At 50.1% G+C, this 26,154-nt stretch overlaps 1 protein-coding gene across 1 annotated transcript in view; it reads left to right on the top strand.

The window, feature by feature from the left end:
* LOC110989424 (phosphatidylinositol 4-kinase alpha-like) overlaps positions 1-26,154 on the top strand; it is a 63,535-nt gene that overhangs the window by 17,419 nt on the left and 19,962 nt on the right. The window contains exons 11-16 of the mRNA XM_087140967.1: positions 2,438-2,717; positions 5,950-6,053; positions 6,837-7,047; positions 8,684-8,792; positions 9,204-9,340; positions 9,776-10,060. Coding sequence (XP_086997093.1) covers positions 2,438-2,717; positions 5,950-6,053; positions 6,837-7,047; positions 8,684-8,792; positions 9,204-9,340; positions 9,776-10,060 — 1,126 coding nt within the window. The remainder of the gene's footprint in view (positions 1-2,437; positions 2,718-5,949; positions 6,054-6,836; positions 7,048-8,683; positions 8,793-9,203; positions 9,341-9,775; positions 10,061-26,154) is intronic.

The following is a 26,154-nucleotide window of genomic DNA, read 5'->3' as shown; positions in this document are numbered from 1 at the left end:
TGGGCAAATTTCAAGATTTTCAGTTTTCAAAATCTTCAAAAATTCATCATTTCAATTAACCCTAACCCTCCTCAATCCTCCAACAGGTGAAGGATTGAGGAGGGTTAGGGTTAATGGACATTTACACCCACATGAAGTACTGTCTGTTCGCCACTGTAGCCAGACAAAATCTATTGACGCCCGAGTATTTTAGCCAGGCCTGCAGCCTTGTAAAAAGAGCCCAGATTGTGCGGTGTTACATGTATATAACTTTTTTTTGTTCATGAATCTGGCTCAGTGCGCTGCTGACCTCTTTCAATAGGGGCCAGATTATCGTGCATTGGTGCTGTGTGGCTCATTGCTGCGGTGGTGGAGCGCTTTTGTCCCCGGTGGTAATCGGCTCGCACTAAATGCCCAAAACAGTGGCAGGCCTCAAATTTCATTTTTTTTTAGGGCACTGTCATTTGGCATTGGACTGGCTGAAATAAAGGGAATTAATGCCAAACATGAGGGCATTAATGCCATCCCAATTTTTTCTTATCAGTATGAAAATTTTTCAGGTGTAAAGAAAAAGTAGGATACGGACAGAGCACGCCACATTAGACCAAAAAAATGCTCGGACAAAATGTAATAACACAATCAATTTTGTTCTGCTATTACCATCTTTTGATCTGCCATATTATATAAAAGCTAGAGTTGTAACATGCAATGTCTGATGTCAAAATATACCTTTTTCCTGGTCCTACCAGAACCGCACACGCAGCCGCATTGAGCAATCCTTGTTCGGGAGCAGGCCATGAGAATTTTTTTGTTTTGTTTTTTAGTTTGCCCCTTCGGGCAGGCCGTGTCATAAATTTGCTTCTTTTCCTCCATGATTTAACTAAGGCCTACTGCATACGTGCAGTATTTTATTAGGCCAAAGAACATACATTGTGATAGGCCTACATGTAGTTGTGCTGTGCATGCAATGTGCCTCTCAAAAATTGGGTCAGTAGGTTAGAACATTTTTTTGTTTGGGGGCAATTTTGTGCTGATTGAATGGCATCAGTGGGGAGGAAAGCTTCCAAAAGTATCTCAAGAAGTGATGAACACCTGTCTTAATCTAAGTAAAAATTTTTACATATGGCAATACACAAGAAAATTTTGAAAAATTCACACAATCACGACGGCAAACCAGCCAACAATGTCCGTATATGACCTAATGCAGTAATTAGGTAATGGTGTAGGCCATCGCGTGGTAAGCGGACGTGATTCATCTACACCAGCGGGCGCTAAAATGAGCAGAACACCCTCAAATTTCTCATGAACGGAGAAAATACAGACATAAATAAAACCTCCTATCCTGCAACCATGCTGCAACATAACATCGGTGTCTTTCCGGCCTGCAGCCGGCCTTTTGCATTCACAACGCATACGGCCAATGAAGAGTGTTTATGTAGAGTACATGCAGTACATGTACAGTACAGACTGGTACTGGTTGCTACATTTGCATGATGCATTCTTTTGCATGGGTGTGGCGCGGCGGGAACCAGAGCAGCTTCGTTTTATGCATAGAGTTTTGCGCACATGTTTTCACCACTGTGACAGCTCGCAAAGAATTATGGGATGATTTGTGCAAGTGAATACATGCACGGCGGGCATGGTGTTCCAGTCGAATGTGAGCAATCAAGGAACGATGTGTATGCCGCTTTCCGTGTGCCTCGCTGAACAGGGCCAGTCGGTATGCTTGTTTAGGGCACGACGGCCAAGAGAAAAAAAGGGCACTGCCATCTTGGCAGTGAAACGCAATCACTTTTGGGAGGCACCACGGCCAAATGGGAGGGCACGACAGCCATGGCCGTCGTGGCTGTTGTGAAATTTGAGGCCTGCCGTGGTATACTGTTTCAAAACAAGGCTGGATCATCTCCACTATTGAGAGTGAAAAAATGTCGGTAATGCACGGTCTTTGTCACAAGGCCTAGCTCTTTTGTTCTGGTTTTGGGCTCCCCGGCTTTGTGTATAAAGCCTATGTGCTCGAAAATGGGTCCCCTGCAACAAGCGGTTAAGTTAAAAATTCAGTTCTTCTTGATTAGCTGTTTTTGATGTTGAAGAGCCACTTCCAGATTTTGCCCTTAATGCTAAGTTTTCAACTTTGCAAACATGTTCAACCATTCCTCCTTCTGTACAGTACTACACCGTGGCAGTTACAGTGCACAGTATTTGATAGCTGTGACAATCTTACAAACCGAGTCATAAGTAATTTGCTTTAGTCTGCGTTAGAAAGAGCAAATTGAGCTCTGAGGAAATACACATTTTGAAAAAAATATTTGTCTGTTCCTATTGCAAGATTCTTTTAAATGTCTTTAACCTTGAAATGGCTAAATGGCTCTGGTGACTTGTGACTCATTCTGTAAAGTTGGGTCACATTTGCAAGAAAAAGTAGTGAACTACTGCACCATTTTTCAACATATGTCACCAGGTCATTGCAAGCTGGCCTCCAAGAGAACCCCAACTGCGTGCAGGCCTTTCTGGCCTCGGTCTCCAACACCCTGTACCTGACGGAAGCCGGGGCGGAGAAGCTGGCCCTCAAGTCCCACAACGCCGTGCTGACGCTGGGCCACGTGGCCGTAGCGCTGAAGGACATCCCACCCACCATGGAGAGTGTGCAGCAGATCTTCCAGCAACAGTTCTGCAACCCGGCCTCCAAGCTGGATGAGGTGATCGTGGACATGCTTGGGTGCATGCTGCTGACGGGACAGGTAAGTCTGTCAATCTCCTCTGATCCCTCGGCGAGGCGAGTGTTTTAACTTGTCCAAGCTGGACCATGTGAGTTTTCAACTCTGTGATGACATTTAAAAAAGCCAGAGGAGTTGATTCTTGGCTGTTCAATGACCAATCTTGTTTTAATAATAATAATTTATTCATTTATAAAGCCCAAATTTCATATAGACATGTTTAAATGTACTGTACAATGATGACATTAAGCGTAGAATAATGAATACATTTAAACATGGTTGAGCCTATGGCATACAAGGGCTCCTCGGGCAGCTGCCAAATGACCCACATTCACCAACATCAGTAAAGAGGAGACAGTAAGAAGCAGTTACAGTTTTAGAGGTGGGAGGAAAACCCCAGAGGAATATTCTGGGTAAAACCCACGGAGTCAGGTAGGGACTGAAAACCCAATCCACATGTGGACTGGGCCAGGAATTGAACCCGGGACCACAGAGGTGGAAGGCGAGGAAAGAACTACCTTGCCAACCCGACTACCTTGCCAACCCGACTTGTTGAAACTTGGTATGTACGTACATGTATGTAAGGGAATCCATCCTAAATAGATCGGGTCATTTAGGCGGCATCGCGAAATTGACTAACTATTCCGCGCCGCGGACATCCCGCGGGATAACGGAGAGCACGCCAGTCCCTGCCAAACAAAAGACCCCTTGACAACTGGGCGCACCCGCGGACGGAACGCAATATGCAAGGTTTAAGTAAATTACCAGTCTCATGAATACGCCCTATATTCCGCAGATTCCCAGGTCGGGAAAAAAATTGCTACTAGGCTACTTTCGGCCTGCAATAGACCATGGAAGGAATGGCTTTAATAATTTTGTACCAAACATAAACAACTAATAGCAGCAATATGTTTCTCGTCACTGCAGCGAAACAAAATTCGATCGTCAGCAAACTTGTACGAGCATGCAAAATTCTTGTTCACGCTGCCACTAGATTGCCTCAGATAGTAAAGTCGTCCGAAAACAGTCAGCGAGCGTATCCCATCAACAGCGAAACCACCAATTTTTCCCGAACAGCAGGCACGACGCGGGCGCAGAATTCAATCCCAGTTTTGTGAAGTTTGTTTTACAATTGTTACTGACATTTCAAAATATGATTTATTGTGTGATCATCTGGATTAGTACGTTTATGGTTAAATTTTAGTTCGGATTCGAACGCTTTCGTAGTTTCGTTCTTTTGCCATAAAACAATTCCATCATACATTAAAAACATGGGCACATATGTACATTCAAGTTGCCAAAGGGGCGATTTACGAATAACGGCATTTTGTTATTTGAGATTTTGGAACACCTACTAGTTAGGAATCTTGAAAATGCTATCACAATGTATACGTACAATGAAAGACAAGTTTATAGGCCACCTCGCTCACAAAATCTGGTTGCGTGTGCGCTGGTCTGCCTGGTAAAATCGGCTTCTCTCCGGGGTTGCCTCAAGATTGAGCACGAGTCCTCCTACGATCAACATGCATCCGATCAAACATCCTCTTTTACAGCTATTTAAGCATCATTGGCCTTATGTGGAACATGAAGGCGGAGCTTTTGGAGATTGACGCACATGATATTATCTGAATATACATAAGCATAATCGGATGTAGTGAGAATATATCATTGTTGAGCCGCGGAAATGCCGTACATTGCATCTTCTCTGTTAATTATTAGTGAATTCTCACCACATGTTTTTTTACAATAATCATGTGATGTGGCCCATCGTATGTCCAAACACGCACGCGTGCCGAGGTTTGCTGTGTCAAATTTGTCAAACTTGTTATCTATTTTTCGTGGTGTGTAGGCTTTTTTTATCAAGTTTGGTTTGAAAGTGCCATGTCTGATTATTTTGGTTCAGTTTTTACTGAGGAGCACGACAAGATTACGTAATCAAGCACTTTTAAAACCAGTTTTCTAGCCCCATTTTGCCTTTTACATGTTCAACCTATACTCAGCAAACAGTTGTTTATGGCAGATTTGGGCCAATGTCAAGGAAAAAGCGTGGGAAAGTCATGCAGGCGCACAGCTGTCAGGATATCAGTCTCAATTCCTGGCGTCAGTGATTAGTTTTGTTGAGCACCCTTCCAGGGTTTTGGACTTGCTAAACAGAGTGCTAACCATAAAGAGGACCCATTCTGCACGATTTGCCATTTACATGTAGCACTGGGGTCTTGGAGAAAGACTAAACGATGATCGAGGAAACCACAAAATATTTACAAAAGGCGATCAACGAGATATTGTCTTGGGTCTTGCTCCAGGTGTAGATTGGTCATTTGCGATGTCTGGACCGCCCCAACATTTTCGTGGACCAATCAAGGTGCTGATTTTGGAGCCACATCGCTTAGCAACTGTACCACCATGTCAACATTTGTTCGATTGGGTGTCTCAGTGAATGGCTTTCAAATATTTCCTGATTTCTTTAAAAAGACTGATTTATATCCAATAATGGCAAAATGATGTGAACCACAGGGCAACTATAATAAGGGGTAACAAAAATCAAGGGACAGACCTACAGAGGAGATAAACTGCAAGTAGGAATTTTTATCTTTGGCTAGCAAAATATTATCACGGCAGGAAGCGTGGTACCTGCGTTCGTGCCCTCTGTGTCATTTTATAAGAGCTCTGGCCGAGACGATTTGTATATGACTGGTTTTTGTTTTCATGCACACTTTGCAAAACGAACAAAAACTGATACATTTTGATCGAAGAATGCCTATTCCTGTCAATAAAATGCACGAATAATGTATCAGAACTTTTGCCATACTGTATTTGAAGGACGGACATTCTGCGTCCTGCCATCTGTATTCATGAGGTTGGTCATGTTTCATTGCATCCATTGTTGCGAAGACAGGCACACGGCCTGCCCTGCTCATTAACTTAGCTATACAAGAGCGCACACCGCCATCCAATCTGCGGATTCCCGCCCTCCTTGACAACGACGGACTGATCGGCGAGAACGCCAACAAACCGCAGATGAACGCTTAGTTGATTTCATGATATAGTACACAATACTAAAGGTCATTTACAGAAAGCAAGGTCTTACAACGATCATGTCAGTTGGAAGAATTACAATTTTGGGCCAATTCATCTTGAAAAAGCAGAGAAATGTTGTTTTTTGTGGTTCTTTTTAATTGTGTTTTATGTTAAAGCAACTTGAGTACTAAAAGCTTGTTTTTTTTACTTTTTTTTGTTGTTATGTTTCTGGTTTTAGTCCGGTATCTACCTGGAAGTGATGAACATGTTTATTCAGATCAGTGTGGAGGCCGGGTCTGCTGCCTATACCCCAGACAGCTCCAATAATTCCCACAGATACAGGTAAGCTCTGTCATCAGATGAAGAAAACAAATTCATGGGGGGATGTTCAAGTTTGACTGGTTCAGTCCAAACCAAACTAGTTCCAAGTTGTCATCACAAGTTTAGAGGTCAGAGAGATTAACCATATGCTGCCGGGTTTAATTTGAAGTTGCATGATGTATACCCGGGGGGGGATTTTCAAGATTTTTCCATTTTCAAAATTCTTCAAAAATTCATAACTTCCTTTACTGGTCGTTTACACCCACATGAATGACTGTGGCTACTTTAATCCGACAGACAACATCTATTGATGCCCGATTATTTCAGCCAGGCCTGCTGCCTTGCAAAGAGAGCCCAGACTGTGTGGTGTTATGTAATTTTCTTTTGTTCCTGAAACTGGCTCAGTGCACTGCTTGTGTCTTTTCAAATGCAGACCAGACTAGCGTGCAGCGGTATTGTATCACTCATCCCTGGAGTGCTGGAGCACTTTTGTCCCCGATGGTAATCTGCACGTGCTGAATGCCACAAACAGTGGTATAATCGTTCAAAACAATGATGGATTTCCTCGGCTGTTAACTACTGAAAAAAATGTTGGCAATTCCTAGCAGCTTGGTCTTTTGTTCCAAGGCCCAGCTCTTTTATCCAATTTTGGGCAGCCCTGCAATGTGTATAAATCTAAGGAGTCTGGTTCCAGAAACCCCGGCACCATGTGATTAAAACAATCGAGAATGAGCTAAAACAGTGCCACACTGTGGGTCATGTTCACATGTTCTGATCCCAGCCCTCCGCCCCATCTCTTCCTAGGCATTGCTCGCTGGCAGTCATGAACGCCCTGTCCAACATAGCCGGTTCTTTGCAAGGGGACCAGGAGCAGCAGGAACTGCTGGTCCGTCTATTGGAGCTCTTCGTCCAGCTTGGTCTGGAGGGCCGGCGGGCCAGCGAGCGCTCGTCCTTTGCCATCAAGGCCTCCAGCAGCGCCGGTAACCTGGGCATTCTCATCCCCGTGTTGGCGACGGTAAGTCACGGTCTTTTACTCTTCATCACTTTGTGGTGGTAATTTTGAATCCTTTCTGGTCCACTTATTGATAACGGAAGTTGCGCATTCGTTCATTCTGGTTTATTTAAATTTTCACACTGTACCCGACGTGAAGTCATACGATGTGAAAGTTTGGTTTACAGTAAAAGAAATGGAAAAACAACCACTAATTACAATACTTGAATTACATTAGGGAATCAAAATTATTGATAAAAGACCCGTTTGAAAAGTATTTTACACACCACATAAGATAAAATAATACCAATAAATCGCTGAGAATTGCACAATATGAAAATTCAGCAATTAGTGTTTGGATCATTAACCACTACCAGCCGGGGACTCCGAAATCGGAGCCGTATGGTTTATATGTGTGGCCGGGGTCTCCGAACTCGGACAAAGGAAACAGGGCCCTGTAACAAAAGACCGTACTCCGAACAAAAGACCAGGCTGCTGGGCATTACCGGCATTTTTCACTCTCAAAAGTGGTGATAATCCAGCATTATTTTGAAACCGTATACCAGGGTCTGGGATATTTAGAGCAAGCGGATTACCACCGGGGACAAAAGCTCTCCACCACCGCAGCGATGAGCCACAGAGCAGCGCTGCATGCTAATCTGGCCCCTATTGAAAAGAGGTCAGCAGTGCACTGAGCCAGGTTCGTGAACAAAAGACAGTTGTATAACACCGCACAATCTGGGCTCTGTTTACAAGGCTGCAGGCCTGGCTGAAATATTCGGTCGTCAATGAAGGTCACCTGTCAACTGCCTAAAGATTACTCCGTGCGGCTGTAAATGACTGTTAAATGGAATGATGAATTGTTGAAGGATTTTGAAAACGGAAAAAATGATAGTCATGCTGGCCCAGCATCCTCAACGTTGAAAAATGCCCCGGCACGAAGTGGTTAATGGAATGTTGTCCAGAGTTCCCTAAGGTATACTCTAATCAATATGTTGGACTGGGTCTCATAGATATAGGTCTCAATGCCATGTGACTCTCCCCACCCAGGGGGTATGAAGGGGTGTCTTTGAGGGCGGAGATGGTTACCGTGTTTAGCCGTGTGTGCCCAAAATGGGCAGAACGGTACACTCCCAGGGAGCTTGGGTGGTTTCAGGGATACAAAATACCAGCCCCAAAAAACTGTTGCCAAAAAACCTGCATTCACATGACCAGCATTGTAAAGTGTTCTGGCACGTATAGTCAGACATACCGATACATTGGATTACAGAATGTTGCACATTTTGAAGTCACTCCTTATACCTTTAACAATTAATAGGGAGTCAGCTTGGCGTAGTGGCTCTTTCTTCACCTTCCACCTCTGCGACCTGGGTTCGACTCCCACGTAGGTCAGCGTGTGGATTGGGTTTTCAGTCCCTGCTGGATTCCGTGGGTTTTCCCCAGAATATTAATCCGGCGTTTTCCTCCCACCCCTTAAACTGAACATTTCTTCATTGTCTTCTTAACTGTCACTTCATCCTTTAATTGGCTCTATTGAAATGCAGTGTTGGACGAAGAGATGTACATAAATATAAATAGTTTACTGAATAAACTCGGCATCGAAGTTGTTTCCATTTTTATTATATTGAGTCATATGATATTGTACTGTCTGTCTTTCTAGCTGATAAGGAGGCTTCCGCCAATCCGAGTCCTGAAGCCAAGACTTCTAAAGCTCTTCCGAGATTTTTGGCTTTACACCGTAGTAATGGGATTTGCTGTTGAAGACTCAGGTACAGGCAAACAGTCACGGATGGGTATACGTGACATTTCATGAGGGGGAAAATGGGTTCTCTGTTTTTTCTCACAGAGTGTTAGTCTGGCCATTTTGGAGCCTGTGGTTGCATAATCGTGGCCAGATCCCATGAAATGAGTCTTTAAAGCCACTTTTCTGCAGTAATTGTGTGTCAGCTGACATTTAAACAGCAAAAGGAGCTCTTTATTTTGATTTGTCACTAAATTTTTTGCTCCAGTGAAAGTGAATATTATGTTGGGAAAGATATTGGGGTTCCTGTCATTTTACATTCTGCACAATTTCTTTTAAAGGTTGTTAAACTCATATTAGTGACTTTGGCCACTTTTGACTCATTCGGTTAATTTGGTTTGCGATTCTTATTAACTAAAATTCTGTTCTCTCTTGACAGGTTTGTGGCCTCGCGAGTGGTACGAAGGAGTCTGCATCATCGCCGTCAAGTCACCACTTCTCACCTCCTTCCAAGGAGAGCATCTTCGGTCTCAGCTGCAGTACACCTCCGCTCTGAGGAATGACAGCGTGTCTTATGTAAGTTGTTTGTGAACAGAAGTTGATCCATGCTTACCTGGACCAGATCAAACATGAGTTTTGGGGATTTGTTTCAAAACAGTAAATTTACTTCAAGGCTGCTGTGCTCAGTGTCCAATTTGTCTCAGAACTTGTCAAGGATGTTCCAGAACTCCAGAATTTGTTCTAATACTGTTTTTTGCTTTGAAAACTCCATAGCAACACAGATGTTCATATCTGTAATACTGTCTTGCTTTTTTTCGTACAAGGTCCACCCATCTCTTGTGTGTTACACTCGGTTTAATGTAATCTTCCCTTCCCCAAGACTCCACTGTTTTTCAATGTATTTAGGAGACCCTCTGGTTCAGAACAAACCACTAAGTTCCATTGAAGCTCTCCAGTTTTGAGAAATTTTTCATGAAACATTGTTTTCGCTGAATCTTTCCCCACCCCCAGAATGATCTGAACGAGTTGCGACAAACCATCCTGACCCTGCTCTGCTCGCCGGCCGAGATCGTGCCCTATGTCAACAAGCTGGACTTTGCCCAGTGCACCTACCTGCTCTCTGTCTACCAGCTAGAGACACTGCGGGTCCTCCATGAGGATGCCCCCAGCTTCTGCACCATGTTCGAGTACCTAGAGGATATGGCCATCATCCAGGACAAGGCCGGGATGTGGGACTGCTTGCTGGCCGTCACCAACCAGGTCTTCAATAATTTCCTGGACATCATGTCCAACAGGGTGAGATTGTAAAGTAGATTCATCCCTTCCCCATTTCCACCTCATCTCACACTCATCCTCCACCACATCTCTACCCCACACCACACCCGTCTCCCACACTGGGCCTGTGTGACTAGTCGACTAGTCACCAATACCAAAAGGTGTTTGTGGTCACGACTATCAATTTCCAGATAGTCGACTAGTTGTGACGCGGCGACTAGTCGGACTGTGCCACAACTAGTGGCTGGAACTTATACATAGCGTATAGCCCGCGGCGCCCGCGACTGTACATGTATGTGTACGTGCCCGTAACTACGCAATAGAGTGCCGGCCAGGCCCCACAGCGTGCAGAGCATGCAGCCCTGCGCCATGTGTATTCATGGAGCAGCCACACGCTGCCCATACCTATGTAAAGTTTGTACACCGAGCTTGGCTAGTCGATTCGCACACGCTACATAACCTGATAGACGTGAGTGACCAACAATACCTTGTTTCCTTTCTCGATGGTATTGTCAACTAGTCGCAGTAGTTGTGCAGCTGCAACTAGTTGAGTCGTGTGGGCCTGGTGCCAGTGCATCACAGCCGCGACTAGTAGAGTCCGCTCTGGACATGGTTGCACTAGACACGGCGTAAACATGATTCCTTCTTGCTTGAAGATATTATTATTCATGAGCGGGGCCATGCATCTGTGCATTAAGCCTCAAAATCGTTGCATTTTTATGCATGTCTGTGAAGTAAAAAAGGATTGGCGATGAATGTGCACACCGTGATAGAGTCTTTTTTACTTGTCACAAATGTTATTTTGCAAATCACTGTTTAATGTTTGTGATGTGCGGTTCCAAATTTTCCTATAATTCCTCTGCCATGGAAAGGCTGATTTGTAAACTATACGGTGCCCAGTTGAGTTCATTGACCAACATAGTGATCCTTTGTTGTTTCTGTTGTTTAATTTTTAATGTATAAACATTTGTGAAATAAAAAAGTTTTGTATGCATATGGTAATAATTACTTTCTGTGCAAAGTGATATAAAAATATTTTATTCGTTATAAGCTTTCCCGATGTTGTTTAGATAAAAATAGGGTTTCATCCCTCCCCTTGAAGAAATGGAAGTATCCAAGTCATGTGAATGTGACTGACCATCCAGGACGCACCTCTCCCGTCGACATGCATCATGCATGATTGTAAACTCATTAGCATTCAGGTGAACTATCATGTGCACTGCTTAAGCATGCAATGTACATTTACATGTACTGTACGTGTTGTACGTAAAACACCATGAAAGTGATGGTACTGTTGCATGCATTGGGGAAAGATAAATCCGTGTTCTGCATGAAACTAGTCTGCCGAAACATGTAGGAATAATTCCTTTAATATGAAATTTCAAGCAGTTTAATTTTTGTCTCACTGCCAACAACACAGAAGTGGTTTGGAAGTTTGGAAGTAAGCTGTCGAAATGGAAACTCTCAAAAGTGCCAAACTTGCGTTGATCATTTGTAAAAATATATCTGAAGCCGTTGATTCTTAAAATTGTACAAAAACTGAAGTCCCGATGGCATGTATCGTTCAGAAGAAGCGTGGCTGGACTGGGCATGAGTCGGGTCTGCACGGGCAACGAACCACAAAACCACGTGGACATAAAACTTCTTGAAAATTCGCTTCTCTACATGAGTGTATCGTCTCTTGAGAGAGCTGTGCAAACTAGAAATAAAGACATTAAAACATTGAATACATACACAGAAAATATGAAATCATGTTCGTGGATCAAATCTGTCTCTAATTCCCTTCTCCATCAATGTTTATTGGACATGTTTACGAACATCAGACTTGACAGCCGAAGGGAGCCCGCAGCCTGATTCAGTGCGCAAATGCATGCAGTCCAGCCATAAACAGGTCCCTGTCCTTCACTGTTGCAATCGTAGCACTGTGTCGCGGGTCGGGCACCAGTCAGACGTAAGCACTGTGTGCTTTTTACCTCTGCAAAGTTGTTGATCGCATTGTGGAATGATTATTAAAGGTTTCCTTCCAAAAAAGTGGTTGTAAAGCAGAGAAGCAAAGAAAGAATATCACAAGCGTTTCTGACAAAAGTTTTTATCTTAAATAAAGCATCATATTTCATTCACAAAAGCCTAAAAGTCCAACCATCCAAATGGAAAAAAGTGAAACGCACAGTGACATCATCCAAAATGAACCCCATGTTTTCTTATGCAACCGCGGACATGGGTATTTACATGTAGTGGATAAATAAACAATGCAAACAGTCGTGAAGATTTATTGATAGTCACCACGACTGCCAAAATTCACTAGTTGCCCACACCTATCCACACCCATCTCACCAACCCATCCCCACCCCACACTTATCTCCAACCCATCCCCACCCCATCCCCACCCCCACCCCACCCTTAAATCTCCACCTCACCTCACTCTTACATCTCCACACCATACCCACCCTGTATCCCCAACCAATCCCCACCCTATCCCCACTCCACCCTACATTTCTCCACCTCCCCCACCCCTACATCTCCACCCCACACCATCACCACCCCAATATCTCCACCTCAATCCATCCCAAATCTATCCCCACCCCACTCGTACATCTCCACCTCACCCCACCCCTTAATCTCCACCCCACACCATACCCACCCCTATCCCCAACCCATCCCCCCACCCCTACATGTCCACCTCCACCCTACCCTTACATCTCCACCCCAAACCATCCCCACCGCACCCCCATCCCCACCCCACCCTTACATCTCCACCTCACCTCACCCCTACATCTCCACCCCACACCATATCCACCCCTATCCCAACCCATCTCCACCCCACCCCTACATCTCCACCTCACCCCACCCCTACATCTCCACCTCACCCTACCCCACATCTCCACCCCATCCCCACCCCAAACCTTCCCATCCCCACCCCACCCCTACATCTCCATCTCCACCCCAACCTTACATCTCCACCTCACCCCACCCTTACATCTCCACCCCACACCATCCCCATCCCCACTCACCCCTACATCTCCACCCCAAGCCATCACCACCCCACCCCTACATCTCCACCTCACCCCACCCTTACATCTCCACCTCAATCCATCCCCAATCTATCCCCACTCCACGCCTACATCTCCACCTCACCCCAGCCCTCCATCTCCACCCCACACCATAACCACCCCTATCCCCACCCCCTCATTTCCACCTCGCCCCATCCTACATCTCCACCCCACACCATCCCCACCCCACCCCTCCATCTCCATCCCAAACCATCCACCCCACCCCTACATCTCCACATCACCCCACCCTTACATCTCCACCCCACACCATCCCCATCCCCACTCACCCCTACATCTCCACCCCAAGCCATCACCACCCCACCCCTACATCTCCACATCACCCCACCCCTACATCTCCACCCCACACCATACCAACCCCTATCCCCAACCCATCTTCACCTCACCTTAACCCAACATCTCCACCCCAAACAGTCCCCACCCCATCCCCACCCCACCCCTACATCTCCACACCATCCCCACCCCTACATATCCACCCCACACCATCCCCACCACAGGGTTCTGCCCGGGATGGTTTTAGTGCCGGCAGGACTATCTAAGCGGAGCACCACCATCGGTTGTCGCGGAGCGTACTAGAAAATTTTTGGAATCTAAAAGCCCCCAGATGGCCGGAAACGGCACTTTCTGGGTGTTTTCAGCCTAGAATTAGCGATCTCATGTCTGAAATTTCTGAAATTTAATAAAAAAATTGAAAATTTGTAATTTTGGTCAACTAGGGTGAGGTGATAATTTTAGACGGGCAATTGAATTAGAAAAAAGAGTAGAAATAAATATTGATTTTCTGTAAATCCCTTAAATATTGAATTAATTTCTATCTCTATGATGCCCATAATTTTTCATTGCTATTCAAATCATTTGTGTGTTGAAAATAAGGCAAACATGCCAAATTTGGGCGGAATATTTTCCTTATTTTCTTTGTACGAAAGTTCGTGCAGTATGCATATGGGATAACGACATTCATAAATGTGTGCAGGGATTTTCTGAACAGTCATTTTAAAGTCTACATGAACATAATGTAGATTGGCCATTTGCTTCTCTGACACATCTGGCCATGTGTCACGTGCATACTGAGCGCGTGTATATTGCAGTATGGAACTCGTTAACGGAAAAGGCAAAATCATGCTGTTACTTTTGAATAAGAAAATTGCACAGTTAATATTTTTACCGTGGGATAAACAACAATTAAAGAATGCAGTGCGATCGTTGGTTTAAAAAACGATTGCAGTGATCGTTTTATGCACCCTTTTCCAACTCCACCCCCTCATTTCCACCTCACCCCACCCCTACATCTCCACCCCACACCATCCCCACCCCTACATCTCCACCTCACCCCACCCCTATATCTCCACCCCACCCCATCCCCACCCCATCCCCACCCCACCCTTGCATCTCCGACCCAACAATCCCCACCCAACATTTACATCTCCATCTCACCTAACCCCTACATCTCCACCCCACACCATATCCACCCCCATCCGCAACCCAACTCCACCCCACCCCTATATCTCCACCCCAACCCATCCCCACCCCATCCCCACCCCATCCCTGACCAACCCTTACGTTTCCACCTCACCTCACCCTTACATCTCCACCCCACACCATATCCACCCCCTATCCCCAACTAATATCACCCCACCCCTACATCTCCACCTCACCTATCCCTACATCTCCACCCCACCCTACCCCTACATCTCCACCCCAAACTATTCCTACCGCATCCCCACCCCACCCCACCTCGATCTCCACCCCACCCCTACATCTCCACCTCACCCCACTCTTACATCTCCACCCCATCCCCAACCCAACCCCACCCTTACATCTCCATCTCCACCCCACCCTTACATCTCCAATTCGCCCCACCCCACACCTATATCTCCACCCCACCCCTACATTTACACATCATCCCACCCCTACATCTCCACCCGACACCAACCCACCCCAATACCCAACCCATCCCCACCCCTACATCTCCACCCGACACCATACCCACCCCTATACCCAACCCATCCCCACCCCTACATCTCCACCTCACTCCACCCCTATATCTCCACCCCAGACCATCCCCACCCCATCCCCACCCCACCCTTACATCTCCACCCAAACCACCCCCACCCAACATTTACATCTTTACCTCACCTAACCCCTACATCTCCACCCCACACCATATCCACCCCCATACGCAACGTAACTCCACCCCACCCCTACATCTCCACCCCAACCCATCCCCACCCCTACATCTCCACCTCACCCCACCCCTATATCATCTCACACCATCCCCACCCCTACATCTCCACCTCACCCCACTCCTGCATCTCCAACCGACACCATACCCAACCCCTGTCCCCAACCATTCTCCACCCCACGCCTAAATCTCCACCCCACCCCTACATCTCCACCTCACCTCACCCCTACATCTCCACCCTACCCTACCCCTACATCTCCATCCCAAACCATCCCCATCCCCACCCCACCCCTACATCTCCACACCATCCCCATCCCCGCCCATGCTTACATCTCCACCCCAACCATCCCCACCCAACATTTACATATCCATGTCACTTAACCCCTAAACCTCCACCCCATACCATATCCACCCCTATCCGCAACCCAACTCCTCCCCAACCCTACATCCCCAACCTATCCCCACCCCTACATCTCCACCTCACCCCACCCCTGCATTTCCACCCGGCACCATACCCACCCCCTGTCCCCACCCAATCTCCACCCCACCCCTACATCTCCACCTCACCCCACCCTACCCCTACATCACCCCAAACCGTCCCCACCCCCATCCCCACCCCATGCCCGACCAATCCTTATGTCTCCACCTCACCTCACCCTTACATCTCCACCCAACACTATATCCACCCCCTATCCCCAACCAATATTACCCCACCCCTACATCTCCACCTCACCTCACTCCTACATCTCCACCCCACCCTACCCCTACATCTCCACCCCAAACCATCCCCACCCCATCCCCACCCCACCCCTACATCTCCACACCATCCTCATCCCCACCCATGCTTACATCTCCACCCCAACCATCTCCACCCAACATTTACATTTCCACGTCACCTGACTCCTAAATCTCCACCCCACACCATATCCACCCCCATCCGCAACCCAACTCCACCCGAACCCTACATCCCCAACCCATCCCCATCCCCACCCCTACATCTCCACCTCACGCCACCCCTACATCATCTCACACCATCCCCACCCCTACTTCTCCACCTCACCCCACTCCTACATCTCCACCCCAAACCATCCCCACCCCATCCACACCCCATCCCTGACCAACCCTTATGTCTCCACCTCACCTCACCCTTACATCTCCACCCCACACCATATCCACCCCTATCCCCAACTAATATCACCCCACCCCTACATCTCCACCTAACCTCACCCCTACATCTCCCCCACCCAACCCTACATCTCCACCTCACCTACCCCTACATCTCCACCCCACCCTACCCCTACATTTCCACCCCAAACTATCCCTACCGCATCCCCACCCCACCCCACCTCGATCTCCACCCCACCCTTACATCTCCAACTCGCCCCACCCCACACCTGTATCACCACCCCACCCCTACATTTACACATCATCCCACCCCTTCATCTCCACCCGACACCAACCCACCCCCATACCCAACCCATCCCCACCCCTACATCACCTTACCCCACCCCTACATCACCCCACCCCACACCATCCCTACCCCATCCCTACCCCATCCCTACCCCTACATCTCCACCCGACACCCTACCCACCCCATACCAAACTGATCCCAACCCCTACATCTCCACCTCCACCCCTATATCTCCACCCCAGACCATCCCACCCCATCCCCACCCCACCCTTACATCTCCACCCAAACCACCCCCACCCAACATTTATATCTTTACCTCACCTAACCCTACATCTCCACCCTACCCCTTGTCCCCACCCAATCTCCACCCCACCCCTACATCTCCACCTCACCCCACCCTACCCCTACATCTCCACCCCAAACCGTCCCCATCCCCACCCCATGCCTAACCAATTTTTACGTCTCCACCTCACCTCACCCTTACATCTCCAACCAACACTCTATCCACCCCCTATCCCCAACCAATATTACCCCATCCCTACATCTCCACCTCACCCTTACATCTCCACCCACTCTATATCTCCACCTCACCCCACCCCTACATCTCACCCCACCCTTACATCCCCACCCCACCTCTACGTCTCCACATCACCCCACCCCTACATCTCCATCCCAAAACCATCCCCACCCCACCTCTACATCTCCACATCACCCCACCCCTACATCTCCATCCTGAAACCATCCCCACCCCTACATCTCCATATCACCCCACTCCTACATGTCTACCCCCAAACCATTCCCACCCCATCCTTACCCCACCCCTACATCTCCACCTCACCGTACTCCTAAATTTCCACCCCATCCAATCCCCACCCTTACATCTCCATCCCCATCCCTTCTTACATCTCTACATCACTCCACTTTCACATCTCCACCCGAAACCATCTCACCCCCATCCCCACCCCACCCTTACATCTCCACCCCAAACCATCTCACCCCCATCCCCACCCCACTCTTACATCTCCACCCCAAACCATCTCACCCCCATCCCCACCCCACCCTTACATCTCCACCCCAAACCATCTCACCCCCATCCCCACCCCACTCTTACATCTCCACCCCAAACCATCTCACCCCCATCCCCACCCCACCCTTACATCTCCACTCCAAACCATACCCACCCCATCCCCACCCCTCACATCTCTATCCCACCCTTACATCTGCACCCCACCCCACATCTCCACCTCACCCCACCTTTACATCTGTACCCCACACCATCGCCACCCTATCCCCTCCCCACCCTTACATCTCCACCCCACCCTTATATTTCCACCTCACCCCACCCTTACATGTCCACCCCCAAACCATTCCCACACCCATCCCCACCCCACCCTTACAGCTCCACCCCACCCTGTATCTCCACCTCACCCCACACCTACATCTCTATCCCAAAACTATCCCCACCCCACCCCTACATCTCCACATCACCCCACCCCTACATCTCCATCCCAAAACCATCCCCACCCCACGCCTACATCTCCATATCACCCCACCCTTACATGTCCACCCCCAAACCATTCCCACACCCATCCCCACCCCACCCTTACAGCTCCACCCCACCCTGTATCTCCACCTCACCCCACCCCTACATCTCCACCCCACCCTTACATCCCCACCCACCCCTACATCTCCACACCATACCCACCCACACCTACATCTCCATCCCAAAACTATCCCCACCCCTACATTTCCACATCACCCCACCCCTACATCTCCATCCCAAAACCATCCCCACCCCACGCGTACATTTCCATATCACCCCACCCTTACATGTCCACACCCAAACCATTCCCCCTCCCCACCCCACCCTTACACCTACACCCCATCCCTACATCTCCACCCCACACCATCCTCATTGCCACCCCCACCCTACCCTTACATCTCCACCCCACTCCATCCCCACCATCCTCACCCCACCCCTACATCTCGACCTCACCTCAACCTAACGTCTCCACCCCACACCATATCCACCCCTATCCCCCACCCATGTCACACCACTCCTACATCTACACCTCACCCTACTCCTACATCTCCACCCCATCCCATCCCCATCTTTACATGCCATATCCATCCCTTCTTACATCCACATCACTCCACCTCTACATCTCCATCCCAAAACCATCCCCACCCCACGCCTACATCTCCATATCACCCCACCCTTACATGTCCACCCCCAAGCCATTCCCATACCCATCCCCACCCCACCCTTACATCTCCACCCCACCCTATATCTCCACCTCACCCCACTCCTACATCTCCACCCCACCCTTACATCCCCACCCACCCCTACATCTCCACACCATACCCACCCCACACTTACATCTCCATCCCAAAACTATCCCCACCCCTACATCTCCACATCACCCCACCCCTGCATATCCATCACAAAACCATCCCCACCCCACGCCTACATCTCCATATCACCCCACCCTTACATGTCCACCCCCAAACCACTCCCACCCCCTCCCCACCCCACCCTTACACCTCCACCCCATCCTTACATGTCCACCCCAGCCCACATCTCCACTTCACCCCACCTCTACATCTGTACCCCACACCATCGCCACCCCATCCCCTCCCCGCCCTTACATCTCCACCCCACTTTTATATCTCCACCTCACCCCACCCCTACATCTCCACCCCACCCTTACATCCCCACCCACCCCTACATCTCCACATCATACCCACCCAAACCTACATCTCTATCCCAAAACCATCCCCACCCCACCCCTACATCTCCACATCACCCCACCCCTACATCTCCATCCCAAAACCATCCCCACCCCACCCCTACATCTCCACATCACCCCACCTCTACATCTCCACCCCACACCATACCAACCCCTATCCCCAACCCATCTTCACCTCACCTTAACCCAACATCTCCACCCCAAACAGTCCCCACCCCATCCCCACCTTACCCCTACATCTCCACACCATCCCCGCCCCTACATATCCACCCCACACCATCCCCACCACAGGGTTCTGCCCAGGATGGTTTTAGTGCCGGCAGGACTATCTAAGCGGAGCACCACCATCGGTTGTCGCGGAGCGTACTAGAAAATTTTTGGAATCTAAAAGCCCCCAGATGGCCGGAAACGGCACTTTCTGGGTGTTTTCAGCTGTGTATACACAGCCTAGAAATAGCGGTCTCATGTCTGAAATTTCTGAAATTTAATGAAAAAATTGAAAATTTGTAATTTTGGTCAACTAGGGTGACTTGATAATTTTAGATGGGCAATTGAATTAGAAAAAAAGAGTAGAAATAAATATTGATTTTATTCTGTAAATCCCTTAAATATTGAATTAATTTCTATCTCTATGATGCCCATAATTTTTCATTGCTATTCAAATCATTTTGTGTGTTGAAAATAAGGCAAACATGCCAAATTTGGGCGGAATATTTTCCTTATTTTCTTTGTACGAAAGTTCGTGCAGTATGCATATGGGATAACGACATTCATAAATGTGTGCAGGGATTTTCTGAACAGTCATTTTAAAGTCTACATGAACATAATGTAGATTGGCCATTTGCTTCTCTGACACATCTGGCCATGCATACTGAGCGCGTGTATATTGCAGTATGGAACTCGTTAACGGAAAAGGCAAAATCATGCTGTTACTTTTGAATAAGAAAATTGCAGAGTTAATATTTTCACTGTGGGATAAACAACAATTAAAGAATGCGGTGCAATCGTTGGTTTAAAAAACGATTGCAGTGATCGTTTTATGCACCCTATTCCAACTCCACCCCCTCATTTCCACCTCACCCCACCCCTACATCTCCACCCCACACCATCCCCACCCCTACATCTCCACCTCACCCCACCCCTATATCTCCACCCCACACCATCCCCACCCCATCCCCACCCCACCCTTGCATCTCCGACCCAACCATCCCCACCCAACATTTACATCTCCATCTCACCTAACCCCTACATCTCCACCCCACACCATATCCACCCCCATCCGCAACCCAACTCCACCCCACCCCTATATCTCCACCCCAACCCATCCCCACCCCTACATCTCCACCTCACGCCACCCCTACATCATCTCACACCATCCCCACCCCTACTTCTCCACCTCACCCCACTCCTACATCTCCACCCCAAACCATCCCCACCCCATCCCCACCCCATCCCTGACCAACCCTTACGTTTCCACCTCACCTCACCCTTACATCTCCACCCCACACCATATCCACCCCCTATCCCCAACTAATATCACCCCACCCCTACATCTCCACCTAACCGCACCCCTACATCTCCCCCCACCCAACCCTACATCTCCACCTCACCTACCCCTACATCTCCACCCCACCCTACCCCTACATCTCCACCCCAAACTATCCCTACCGCATCCCCACCCCACCTCGATCTCCACCCCACCCTTACATCTCCAATTCGCCCCACCCCACACCTATATCTCCACCCCACCCCTGCATTTACACATCATCCCACCCCTACATCTCCACCCGACACCAACCCACCCCTATACCCAACCCATCCCCACCCCTACATCTCCACCTTACCCCACCCCTACATCACCCCACCCCACACCATCCCTACCCCTACATCTCCACCCAAAACCCTACCCCACCCCATACCAAACCGATCCCCACCCTTACATCTCCACCTCACTCCACCCCTATATCTCCACCCCAGACCATCCCCACCCCATCCCCACCCCACCCTTACATCCCCACCCAAACCACCCCCACCCAACATTTACATCTTTACCTCACCTAACCCCTACATCTCCACCCCACACCATATCCACCCCCATCCGCAACGTAACTCCACCCCACCCCTACATCTCCACCCCAACCCATCCCCACCCCTACATCTCCACCTCACCCCACCTCTATATCATCTCACACCATCCCCACCCCTACATCTCCACCTCACCCCACTCCTGCATCTCCAACCGACACTATACCCAACCCCTGTCCCCAACCATTCTCCACCCCACGCCTACATCTCCACCCACGCCTACATCTCCACCCCACCCCTACATCTCCACCCCACCCAACCCCTACATCTCCACCCCAAACCATCCCATTCCCCACCCCTTCCCCACCCCATCCGCACCCCATCCCTGACCAACCCTTACGTCTCCACCTCACCTCACCCTTACATCTCCACCCAACACCATATCCACCCCATATCCCCAACCAATCTTCACCCCACCCCTACATCTCCACCTCACCCCTACATCTCCTACCCTACCCCTACATCTCCATCCCAAACCATCCCCATCCCCACCCCACCCCTACATCTCCACACCATCCCCATCCCCGCCCATGCTTACATCTCCACTCCAACCATCCCCACCCAACATTTACATATCTATGTCACTTAACCCCTAAACCTCCACCCCATACCATATCCACCCCCATCCGCAACCCAACTCCTCCCCAACCCTACATCCCCAAACTATCCCCACCCCTACATCTTCACCTCACCCCACCCCTGCATTTCCACCCGGCACCATACCCAACCCCTGTCCCCACCCAATTTCCACCCCACCCTTACATCACCCCACCCCACCCCTACATCTCCACCCCAACCCATCCCCACTCCTACATCTCCACCTCACCCCACCCCTATATCATCTCACACCATCCCCACCCCTACATCTCCACCTCACCCCACTCCTGCATCTCCAACCGACACCATACCCAACCCCTGTCCCCAACCATTCTCCACCCCACCCCTACATCTCCACCCCAACCCATCCCCACCCCTACATCTCCACCCCAACCCATCCCCACCCCTACATCTCCACCTCACCCCACCCCTACATCATCTCACACCATCCCCACCCCTACATTTCCACCTCACCCCACTCCTGCATCTCCAACTGACACCATACTCAACCCCTGTCCCCAACCATTCTCCACCCCACGCCTACATCTCCACCCCACCCCTACATCTCCACCCCACCCAACCCCTACATCTCCACCCCAAACCATCCCATTCCCCACCCCATCCCCACTCCATCCGCACTCCATCCCCGACCAACCCTTACGTCTCTACCTCACCTCACACTTACATCTCCACCCAACACCATATCCACCCCCAATCCCCAACCAATCTTCACCCCACCCCTACATCTCCACCTCACCTCACCCCTACATCTCCTACCCTACCCCTACATCTCCATCCCAAACCATCCCCATCCCCACCCCACCCCTACATCTCCACACCATCCCCATCCCCGCCCATGCTTACATCTTCACCCCAACCATCCCCACCCAACATTTACATATCCACATCACTTAACCCCTAAACCTCCACGCCATACCATATCCACCCCCATCCGCAACCCGACTCGTCCCCAACCCTACATCCCCAACTTATCCCCACCCCTACATTTCCACCCGGCACCATACCCACCCCCCTGTCCCCACCCAATCTCCACCCCACCCCTACATCTCCACCTCACCCCACCCTACCCCTACATCTCCACCCCAAACCACCCCCCATCCCCACCCCATGCCCAACCAATCCTTACGTCTCCACCTCACCCTTACATCTCCACCCAACACTATATCCACCCCCTATCCCCAACCAATATTACCCCACCCCTACATCTCCACCTCACCTCACTCCTACATCTCCACCCCACCCTACCCCTACATCTCCACCCCAAACCATCCCCACCCCATCCCCACCCCACCCCTACATCTCCACACCATCCCCATCCCCACCCATGCTTACATCTCCACCCCAACCATCCCCACCCAACATTTACTTCACGTCACCTGACCCCTAAATCTCCACCCCACACCATATCCACCCCCATCCGCAACCCAACTCCACCCGAACCCTACATCCCCAACACATCCCCATCCCCACCCCTACATCATCTACACCTCACGCCACCCCTACATCATCTCACACCATCCCCACCCCAGCTTCTCCACCTCACCCCACTCCTACATCTCCACCGCAAACCATCCCCACCCCATCCACACCCCATCCCTGACCAACCCTTATGTCTCCACCTCACCTCACCCTTACATCTCCACCCCACACCATATCCACCCCTATCCCCAACTAATATCACCCCACCCCTACATCTCCACCTAACCTCACCCCTACATCTCCCCCACCCAACTCTACATCTCCACCTCACCTACCCCTACATCTCCACCCCAAACTATCCCTACCGCATCCCCACCCCACCCCACCTCGATCTCCACCCCACCCTTACATCTCCAACTCGCCCCACCCCACACCTATATCACCACCCCACCCGTACATTTACACATCATCCCACCCCTTCATCTCCACCTGACACCAACCCACCCCTATACCCAACCCATCCCCACCCCGACATCCCCACCCGACACCATACCCACCCCTATACCCAACCCATCCCCACCTTTACATCACCTTACCCCACCCCTACATCACCCCAACCCCACACCATCCCTACCCCATCCCTACCCCTACATCTCCACCCGACACCCTACCCACCCCATACCAAACTGATCCCCACCCCTACATCTCCACCTCCACCCCTATATCTCCACCCCAGACTATCCCCACCCCATCCCCACCCCCCCACCCTTACATCTCCACCTAAACCACCCCCACCCAACATTTATATCTTTACCTCACCTTACCCCTACATCTCCACCCTACCCCCTGTCCCAACCCAATCTCCACCCCACCCCTACATCTCCACCTCACCCCATCCCACCCTACTCCTACATCTCCACCCCAAACCGTCCCCATCCCCACCCCATGCCTGACCAATCTTTACGTCTCCACCTCACCTCACCCTTACATCTCCAAAAACACTATCCACCCCCTATCCCCAACCAATATTACCCCACCCCTACATCTCCACCTCACCCTTACATCTCCACCCCACTCTATATCTCCACCTCACCCCAACCCTACATCTCCACCCCACCCTTACATCTCCACCCCAAACCATCTCACCCCATTCCCACCCCACTCTTACATCTCCAATCCAAACCATCCCCACCCCATCCGCACCCCACATTTACATCTCCACCCCACCTTTACATCTCCACATCACCCACCCCTTCATCTCCACCCCACACCATCCCACCCCCATTCCCACCCCCACCCGACCCTTACATCTCCACCTCACCTCAACCCAACATCTCCACCCCACACCATATCCACCCCATCCCAACCCATGTCCACCCCACCCCTACATCTCCACTTCACCGTACTCCTAAATCTCCACCCCATCCAATCCCCACCCTTACATCTCCATCCCCATCCCTTCTTACATCTCTACATCACTCCACTTTCACATCTCCACCCCAAACTATCTCACCCCCATCCCCACCCCACCCTTACATCTCCACCCCAAACCATCTCACCCCCATCCCCACCCCTCTTACATCTCCACCCCAAACCATCTCACCCTCATCCCCACCCCACCCTTACATCTCCACTCCAAACCCTACCCACCCCATCCCCACCCCTCACATCTCTATCCCACCCTTACATCTGCACCCCACCCCACATCTCCACCTCACCCCACCTTTACATCTGTACCCCACACCATCCCCATCCCCTCCCCACCCTTACATCTCCACCCCACCCTTATATCTCCACCTCACCCCACCCCTACATCTCCACCCCACCCTTACATCCCCACCCACCCCTACATCTCCACACCATACCCACCCACACCTACATCTCTATCCCAAAACTATCCCCACCCGACCCCTACATTTCCACATCACCCCACCCCTACATCTCCATCCCAAAACCATCCCCACCCCACCCCTACATCTCCATATCACCCCACCCTTACATGTCCCACACCCAAACCATTCCCACACCCATCCCCACCCCACCCTTACAGCTCCACCCCACCCTGTATCTCCACCTCACCCCACCCCTACATCTCCACCCCACCCTTACATCCCCACCCACCCCTACATCTCCACACCATACCCACCCACACCTACATCTCCATCCCAAAACTATCCCCACCCCTACATCTCCACATCACTCCACCCCTACATCTCCATCCCAAAACCATCCCCACCCCACGCCTACATCTCCATATCACCCCACCCTTACATGTCCACCCCCAAACCATTCCCACCACCCTCCCCACCCCCCTCCCCACCCCACCCTTACACCTCCACCCCATCTTTACATCTCCACATCACTGCATCCCTACATCTCCACCCCACACCATCCTCATCCCCACCCCCACCCCCACCCCACTCTTACATCTCCACCTCACCTCAATGCAACGTCTCCACCCTACACCAATCCACCCCCTATCCCCAACCCATCTCCACCCCACCCTACATCTCCACTTCACCCCACCCCTACATCTCCACCCCATCCCAAACCACCCCCACCCCACCCCTACATCTCCACCC

The sequence above is a fragment of the Acanthaster planci genome, linkage group LG09, assembly GCF_054643075.1.
Source record: "Acanthaster planci isolate LZ-2023a linkage group LG09, COTS_SCS, whole genome shotgun sequence".
Lineage (NCBI taxonomy): Eukaryota > Metazoa > Echinodermata > Asteroidea > Valvatida > Acanthasteridae > Acanthaster > Acanthaster planci.
The sequence above is the reverse complement of the archived record's forward strand: the minus strand, read 5'-3'. Positions and strand labels throughout refer to the sequence as shown.